This window comes from Mesoplodon bidens (assembly GCF_964165515.1).
Source record: "Mesoplodon bidens genome assembly, chromosome: 10".
Lineage (NCBI taxonomy): Eukaryota > Metazoa > Chordata > Mammalia > Artiodactyla > Ziphiidae > Mesoplodon > Mesoplodon bidens.
In genome coordinates, this window is record NC_138172.1 from 3,333,789 (window position 1) to 3,342,878 (window position 9,090).

Sequence of the window (9,090 nt, forward strand, 5' to 3'; positions counted from 1 at the left end):
AACGCTAGAGATGGTGAAAGGAATGCAATGGATTTGGGAAACTAGAGTTCCAACAAGTGGCTTTGTTCTAGTTTCCCCTGCCTCCCTCCCTTCCTTCCTTCCTTCCTCCCTGTCTCCTTCCCTTTCTCCGTCTTCAATCTCTTTCTCTCTCTCTCTTTCCCTCTCCTCCTTTCTTTTATTTTTTTTAAAGTATTTATTTATTTTGGCTGCACCGGGTCTTATTTGCAGCATGCAGGATCTTTAGTTGCAGCATGCGGACTTTTTAGTTGCGGCATGCAGCCTTCTTAGTTGCGGCATGCAAACTCTTAGTTGTGGCACACATGCGGGATCTAGTTCCCCGACCAGGGATGCAACCCATGGCCCCTGCATTGGGAGCACGGAGCCTTATCCACTGGACCATCAGAGAAGTCCTTCCTTTTCTTTTATTTGAATACAGGCCATATTTAACAATGTTTCATGACCTAAAACATTTCTTTGGGTAGAGGTTTTCTGGAGTACATGTCTTTCCCATTTTATGGATAGGTCAGTAGAGGCATAGTGAGGTTGACATAGCTCCATGGATACTCAGGGGTGAACTGGATCTCACATATTTGGAATCTCTGTCTCATACCAGTTAAGAGACTGTTGGAATAATCCAGGAGAGATGGTGGTACCTTGGACGTGGAGGTCACTGGGGAAGAGGAGAGAAGTGGTCAGATACTGGATACGATCTGGCCTAGAGGGGTCAAAGGTGACTCCAAGATTTTGACCTAAATGAAGGAAGAGTAGACTTGGGGTCGGGTTACTGAGGACAAGTAAGGTTTGGGATGCCCACTAGACAAGGCAGGGAGATGTCCTGAAGGCAGCTGGACACACAGGTCTGGAGCGGGGGTGGGGGGTGGTAGGAGATGCACACTTGGGGTGATCGCCATGTAGACTCAGGAGGCCACCAAGAGGTGCACGTGGACAGAAGAGCAAAGGACCGTGGACTGAGCGCCAGGGCTCCTGACAAGTGGAGGAGCAGAGAGGAAATCAACAAATAGGGGGAGAGGAGCGATCCTAGAGCTGAAGGGAAGAGCTGGGGGACTGCTGGGGCGGAGCTGCTCTGAGAGACAGGGAGCAGGGAGAGGGGGCTGCAAAGGAGGGGGGTCCCATCCCAGGGAGCCTGGAGCACCTGGAGGAGAGCACGCAGCCCCCAGAGGCTTGTAAAGGCTTAAACATCGGATTCCTCTGGTACTCAGACCTCAGCGTTTTGCTGTAAATGCTTCTCCTACTCCCTCCCCCACAAATGTACACCTTTCGTTTTGAATAAATTTATTTGTCTATTTATTATTTATTTTTGGCTGTGTTGGGTCTTTGTTGCTGCGTGCGCTTTCTCTAGTTGTGGTGAGCGGGGGCTATTCTTCGTTGCGGTGCTCAGGATTCTCATTGCGGTGGCTTCTCTTGTTGCGGAGCACGGGCTCTAGGCACGCAGGCTCAGTAGTTGTGGCTCATGGGCTCTAGAGCACAGGCTCAGTAGTTGTGACGCATGGGCTTAGTTCCTCCGCGGCATGTGGGATCTTCCCGGACCAGGGCTCGAACCTGTGTCCCCTGCATTGGCAGGCGGATTCTTAACAACTGAGCCACCAGGGAAGCCCTGTACACCTTTCTTTAAAATGTTTTTTAACAAGAAAAACAAATGACGATCAACATCTTTCCAAGGGATTAAGTAACTAAAAACCAGCTTTTACTTGATTCAGAAGTTGATATCTTTAACACATCTTTCCAGAAATAATGATAAGCAAAAAAAAAAAAAAAAGTGCCTGAGGTTTTAGCAACAAAACTGACACCTGCATTGGCTTCCAGATTCTAATCAGAGCTGAGCAATGGAGTGAAGAAAGGCCTGCTTTCCCAGGGGTGCAGGCCCACTTCAGCAGGTGAATTGGTGGGGTGTCTGGCCTCCTAAGCTGAGCTGGCTTCATGCTCCAGGCTGATGGGCAAAGCGACTGTCTCTAGTTGGTTTCCTGGTTTGGGTTTGCATGGTCTGTGCTTCCCTGCACAGTGGGCAGCCCCCTTCTCCAGAAGACCCCTGATTTGACCACAGGGGTCCAGTCTCAGTGGACTTTGGCTGAGGACTCCTAACAACTCGGACTCTCATTTGAGGCTCTTCCCAGCCTCCCAAGACTCCCGTGTCTTCAGACTCAGCCCTTCTCTGCATGATCTGGTAGTTTCCCACCTCTGAGCTTCCGCAGCTGCTCTTCCCTCCATCTGATATACTCTAACCGCCACCCCTCCCATCCTTGCATATTCAAATTCTCACCATCTCTTAAGACCAAGGTGACCATGGAATCTGACTGACCTACCACAGTCCTGGTTTACACCTGTTGTCCTAATGTAATTTTTAATAACATCCCCTATAGACTCAAAAATATCCTGCTTTATTTATTTATTTATTGTTATTGTTTCTGGCTGCGTTGGGTCTTTGTTGCTGCGTGCAGGCTTTTCTCTGCTTGCAGCGAGTGGGGGCTACTCTTCACTGTGGTGCGCGGGCTTCTCATTTCGGTGGCTTCTCTTGCTGCGGAGCATGGACTGTAGGTGCGCGGGCTTCAGTAGTTGTGGCTCACAGGTTCTAGAGAGCAGGCTCACTAGTTGTGGCGCACGGGCTCAGTAGTTGTGGCTTGTGGGTTGTAGACTGCAGGCTCAGTAGTTGTGGCACACGGGCGTAGTTGCTCCGCGGCATATGGGATCTTCCTGGACCAGGGCTTGAACCGGCATCCCCTGCATTGGCAGGTGGATTCTTAACCACTGCACCACCAGGGAAGCCCCAAAATATCCTGATTTAGACAACAGATTCTATAGTCACCTGAAAAGAGGCCCAACTCTAATGCCTCCTCCAGGAAGTCATCCCTGCTTCCCCCAGCAAAGGTCTTCTTTATCCTGAACCTGCAAGCCACGCATTGTGTCCCCCAAAATAAATAAATAAAAATAAAAATAAAATTTTTTAAAGGTATACAATCCAATGGTTTTTTAGCATATTCACAGAGTTATGCAACAATTACCACTATATAACTTTAGAACATTTCGTCACCCCAAAAAGAAACCCAATATCTATTAGCAGTCGCTCCCCATTTCCCCTTCCCCCAGGCAACCACTAATCTGCTTTCTCTATCTGTGGATTTGTCTATTCTGGTTATTTCATACAATATATGGCATTTAATGTCTGACTTCTTTCACTTAGCATAATGTTTCCAAGGTTCACCCATGTTGAGCCTATATCAGTGCTTCATTCCTTTTTATGGCTGAAAAATATTCCATTGCAGGGATAGACCACATTTTCTTTATCCATGCATTCTTTATCCATTCATGTTGATGGGCATTTGGGGTGTTTCTACATTTTGTCTAATGATAGACAAAATAATGACTAATGCTGCTGTGAACATTTGTGCACAAGTTTTTGCACTGACATATATTTTCGATTCTCTTGGATAAGTAACTCTTTTTTAGTTAAAAGACAATGCCTGCACGCAGTGAACAAAACTGCCAGCTGCAAAAAAAATGTTTACAACTAAAAGCCAGACTCTTTCTCTCCCTAGGTGGACTCTCCCTCCCTGGAGACCACCCGTTTGTTTTGTTCCTGTCCTCCCAGAGATATTTTCTGCACATACACACTCAGGTAAGTGAACGTTTCTTTTCTCCGGCATGAATGCCCCCAGTGGTTCTATCTCTTGTTCTTCTTGCCTGCCAATACCTCTGGATCCTTCTGCATTGGTGTGCAGGGCTGCACTCCATTCTGTTTGTTTATTTATTTATTTTTGGCTTCATTGGGTCTTCATTGCTGCGCGTGGGCTTTCTCTAGTTGCGGGGAGCGGGGGCTACTCTTCGTTGCGGTGCACGGGCTTCTCATTGCAGTGGCTTCTTTTGTTGCAGAGCATGGGTTTTAGACGCATGGGCTTCAGTAGTTGTGGCATGCGGCATGCGGACTCAGTAGTTGTGGCTTGCGGGCTGTGGAGCGCAGGCTCAGTAGTTGTGGCTCACAGGCTTAGTTGCTCCGCAGCATGTGGGATCTTCCTGGACCAGGGCTCGAACTCGTGTCCCCTGCATTGGAAGGTGGATTCGTAATCACTGCGTCACCAGGGAAGTCCTGCACGCCATTCTTATAGCGCCTGCCTCGCTGAATTGTTTGGACATACCCTTTGTTATTAAAGCCATTTGAAGGTCATTTAGGCTGCTCTTGATCTTTGTCACTGCAAGCATGCCGCCCTGAACTTGCTTGTGTACCCATGCAAAATTTCCTGGGGGTAGACCAGAAGGCCCAGAGGTAGACTTGCTGGGACATAGAATGTGAGCTTCTTTTGGTTTGAATAAGGAGATGGTCCTGAGTTTCTTGATTTTGGGGCTGAGTCTTATTCACTCTCCTGCCCCACAAAGACCCATGCAAAGCACAGACATGTGCCCAGTGGGGAGATGGGCGGAGCTTGCCCTGGACCCGTTTCTTCCCTTGAACTTGTGTGTTTTGAGCCCCACAGGGCCGGCGGGAAGACATACTGGATGGTAACTGCTAAGTCATCAGCCAGTTGGTGACCTCGAGTAGCTGTTTCAGCCCATCTACAGAAACTGTAGATCCTTTGCCAAACCGTTGCCATAAATGTTAGGAACCAAGCTCAATTATTCTCTTAAAAATAGTAACTTTCAAGAAGATGGAAGTCTTCAACTTTAAAACCAGCCAGATTAATAAAAATAGTCTTTCTGAATTATGAACTTGGTATCATGGTATAAAGAGCCTTTTTTTTTTTAATCTTGCTGACTCAAAGATAGGCTTTGAAAACAAGCCTCGTTGACTTTGCGCCCCTTTGTCTGCCAGTTCTACAAAGGTTTTATTGCAAATCAATTTTATTGTACAGTGTACCTTAAAAGTTGACAATCGAGTAAGTCAGCTCTATCCCAACCCTGACCCTAAATTAGCCAGGTGACCTTGAAACTGTTCCTTATCTTCGCTAGGTGGCAGTTTGCTAACAACAAAGGGAGGGGTTAGATAAGACTGAGACTATGGGATTTTACACTTGGAGATCCAGCTAATTTCTGTCCTTTGATAGCTGTCAGGTGCCCACAGATGGATGTGAAACCTTACCCGCAGATGAGGGGTTAATGTCAGATTGACTGTCTAAAGCTTGTTGGAACTTGAAGTGCAAACAAAGGGTTAATGGCACATTTAACCATTAAAATGGGCCCTTTCGGAACCTTGTTTGCCTAGCTAAACTACTAGCCTGTGTAGGGACCTTTGGCAGAGGTTTCTGGGTGGACATGGGGCTCGGGAGTCGCCCAGGGAGTGCAGATGAATTAGCATCTCTTCCCTGGCTCGTTACCGGAGGATAAAGGCGCCTCCCGCAGCTCCCAGCAGGTTGGGAGCAGGAAGTTGGGTGGTTTGGACAGCAGGAATCTGGCTCCACAAAGGCGACTGAAAAGCCTTTGTTCCAGGGCTTAACTGGGCCCCTTTCGTGGGCAGCTCACATCTCCACTGGAGCCAAGGTCCTCACCCAAACACTGATAAACAGCGCAGTCGGTGCCAGAATAAGCTTCGTGACGCTCCCCTGCCAGCCAGTCACTCCCCTGCTCAAGAACTGTCAATGACTCCCCATTGCCCACCCACTCTCTGCTGGGTGCTCCAAGTTGACTACAGTCCAGCCTAATTACCTGGCTGACCTTAACGCCCACTACTTCTCAGAGTTTCATTTTCACCAGCGTGTGTCCAGCATCCGGTCCGGGCCAGGCACTGTGCTAAGTGTTGTGCAAGCATCTCGTTTCATCTTGATGAGTGTTCTTGAAGGAGGTCTTAGCGGGAATTCCCTGGCGGTCCAGTGGTTAGGACTCTGCGCTTCCACCCCTGGGGGCACAGGTTCGATCCCTGGTCGGGGAGCTAAGATCCCACAAGCCACGCGGCAAAAAAAAGAAAAAAAAAAAAAAGGAATGTCTTAAACCCAAGGTGCAGAAGTGGAAACAAGGTCCAGAGCAGCTAGAGCAGCCTGCCTAATGCCACACAGCCAGGAAGCAAAGAGCCAGTGCAATCTCCAGTCCTGACTCTCCCTCGCTGCCCGAGGTACTGAGCACCATGTGGGCAGGGCAGTCATGGAGGGGGTGATGCCGAGTGGTGAGAGGGAGCAAGCTAGGCAATGAGGCTGGAAGAACGTTCCAGACAGGGGGAACAGCAAAGACAAAGGCCTTTCTCTCTCTGGGCCTCAGTTTTCTCATAGGTCAACAATGTGTTTGTGTGTGTGTGTGTGTGTGTTGCAGGAAAGGGGACCCTTTCCGGGGCCCTAGAGTGGGGTCTTGTCTATCACTCGGAAGTGAATTGTCCAAGGAGACACACGTGCTGACAAAGCAAGAGACTTTATGGGGAAGGGGCGCCCGGGGGGAGAGCAGCAGGGTGAGGGAATCCAGGAGAACTGCCCTGCCACGTGGCTCGCAGTCAGGTTTTATGGTAATGGTTAGTTTCCGGGTTGTCTCTGGCCAATCATTCTGACTCAGGGTCCTTGCTGGTGGCACATGCATCACTCAGCCAAGATGGATTCCAGCACAAAGGACTCTGGGAGGTTGGTTGGTAGAACATATGGACATGTCTCCTCTCTCCTTTTGAGCTTTCCCAAATTCTTCTGGTTGGTGGTAGCTTGTTAGTTCTGCGTTCCTTACCAGGACTTTCAGTTGTAAGATAACTCATGCAAGTGGTTACTATTGTGCCTGGTCAGGGTGGGTGGTTTTGGTCAGTGGTTCCCCTAACGTGTGTGTGTGTGTGTGTGTGTGTGTGTGGTGTGTGTAGATGGAAGGTGTTGCCTTCTGGTTCTCTGATTGGACTTGCACCCTAAAGCACCCTGGATTTCTCTGAATCTCCCCGCAGAATCAGAGGGGGAGTGGTGGGTGCCTCTTTAAATTTCTGCCCTGGATCCCTCGCTTGTCTCACCTCCAGCCCCATCAGACTGCTGGCTGCACTCCCCATGCAACCTGATTCAGGGAACCAACAAACAGACTGGCTGAGACGGCTGAGCTTGGGGTGGGGGTGGGGGTGGGAAGGGGTGGAAATGGGCTTTTCTAGCCACAGGCAGCTGGACCTGAGCAATGGCTGACCCCTTTGGACAGCGCACTGTCTCCACTACTCCTTCTGCCTTGTAAATCTGGTCGGTCTTACTTATTCTTGTCCTCTGCAAGGCCCCTGTAGCAACTTGAGTCTGCGACTCCCGGGCAGCATGTTGCACAAGGCTGGTGAAGACCCATGACTCAATTTCTGGTCTACTTAACATCTTCGGCAGCCATGTGACATCTCATTTGCTGCTTTTTTTTCTTGCTTCCTCCTTGCTTTCTCCCTCCATCACCTCCTGGTCTTTCCCTGTACACCCTCTCCCCTCAGTCCCTAGCAAATCTCCCTCCCATCCCCCCTTATTTCTCTATCACATCATGTCTAAATCTGCTTTGACATAAGAAGTCTATCAGGGGCTAGGGAGGGCTTCAGAAAGGTGGTAACACTTGAGCAGGGCTTTGAGGGGTGAACAGGAGTTTGTCAGGCAGAGAAGGAGCAGAAGTCTAGCACGCTTAAGCACTGGGCTGGACTCACACTGGCAAAGGTTGAATCCTTGCTTCTCCACTCTCCAACTCAGTGATCCAGATTGATACATCATGTCATCCAGCCTCAGTTACCTCATTAGCACAATAGAATTTCTCTAGCACCTGCTAAAGTCCTGAGCTCAGCCTTTAGTGAGACGATTTCTCGGTGCAGGCCTGGTGCCTGATTTACAGAAAGCACTCAGTAGATACCTGTTGAATAAATGAATGAATGGATATGCCAGGCAGAGGGGATGGCATCAGGAAAGGTCTGGAGGTGAGACCATGCACAGCATGTTTGGGGAATTGTCTCTGGGTCGGAACCCGTGGCAGAGCCTGATCTTACTAGCTCGTGAGAGTCCATGTACATGTCTCTTTCCAACTCTGCATTCAGTGATGTCACCCAGTAGCTTGGAATCCACCAGTGGACGTCTTTGCACCACGGAAATTGGCAAACACTGGAGGTCAGAGCTTTCTTCCTTCCAGGGAGCCAGTTTACCAGCCCACCAGCCCTTGCAGCTGCGAAGATGGTTACAGTTAGATTCCAAGGGACCTTGGGCAGCAGGGCCTGGTGATAGTCTGTTCTCTCTGTTCGCTGAAGGATTCAGAAAGACAGTTACTTCAACACTACCTGACCTGAGAAAGATGAAACAAGCCCAAAATTTGAGTTCCTAAAAAATCCCAAACATATTCTATTCTTTCGCATAACTCCAAAATTTAAAAAAAAGATCCTCAGCTTAATTAGAAAAAATAAAGACCATTTATTTCTACTGAATTAGCAAAACTTGAATTAGAAAATCACTTAATTTCCCATGTTGAAAAACCAGAGATTTTTATTTATGAGAAACGGAGTGTGGGGAGCCCCATGTGAGAAGACAGCAACAGCCAGTCCAGTCCGTACATGATTTTGCAGGAAAGGGCGTTGGCCTTTATCTTGATAGCAATGGGAAATCACTGGAGGGTTTGAAGCCAACAAATGATATGATCAGATCTGGTCTTGGAAAAGATCCTTCCCACCGCCCTGTGAAGAGCCTGGAGGGGGCCAACATGGATGCAGGGAGCCCAGGCAAGAGATGAAGGGGTGTGGATAAGCATATTTCTGGAGAGTCAAGGTTATGTGTTCACCTTACTTCCTGTTCCTCCTGGGCACTCAGCTGGACTACACTTCCCAGCATCCTCTGCAGTCCAGAGGGACCATGTGATTTACTTGTAGCCAGTAGAATGTGGTAGGAAGTGATGTAGGCCACTTCCCACCCGGCCATAAAACCCTCCCATACAATCCTTCAGGTTGTTTCTCTTCACCTCACACCTCATGCCAAGTCTCTGGGAAGGACTCCGAGGCCCAGGGGATGACAGAACCACGAGCTGGAAGGAGCCTGGGTTGCCGAATGGCTGTGTGGAGCGGAGCCCCCTTCATCGGACCGTGCTAAGCCATGAAATCTGGGCTGTTTGTTACAGCAGCTGACCTGACCCCGTGTAGGGGGATGGAAGCGGAGACAGGTGTACAGAGCTGAGAGCTCTTCAGGGGTAAAATCCTGGGACCTG

The 9,090-nt window shown here is 49.0% G+C and overlaps 1 protein-coding gene across 1 annotated transcript in view; it reads left to right on the forward strand.

Annotated features, from left to right (window-relative positions):
• LSM3 (LSM3 homolog, U6 small nuclear RNA and mRNA degradation associated) overlaps positions 1–4,636 on the forward strand; it is a 108,187-nt gene extending 103,551 nt beyond the window's left edge. The window contains exons 4-5 of the mRNA XM_081245997.1: positions 3,552–3,631; positions 4,485–4,636. Of these exons, the coding sequence (XP_081102123.1) occupies positions 3,552–3,631; positions 4,485–4,539 (135 nt within the window). The 3' untranslated portion in view covers positions 4,540–4,636. The remainder of the gene's footprint in view (positions 1–3,551; positions 3,632–4,484) is intronic.
• The last annotated feature ends 4,454 nt before the right edge of the window (positions 4,637–9,090 follow it).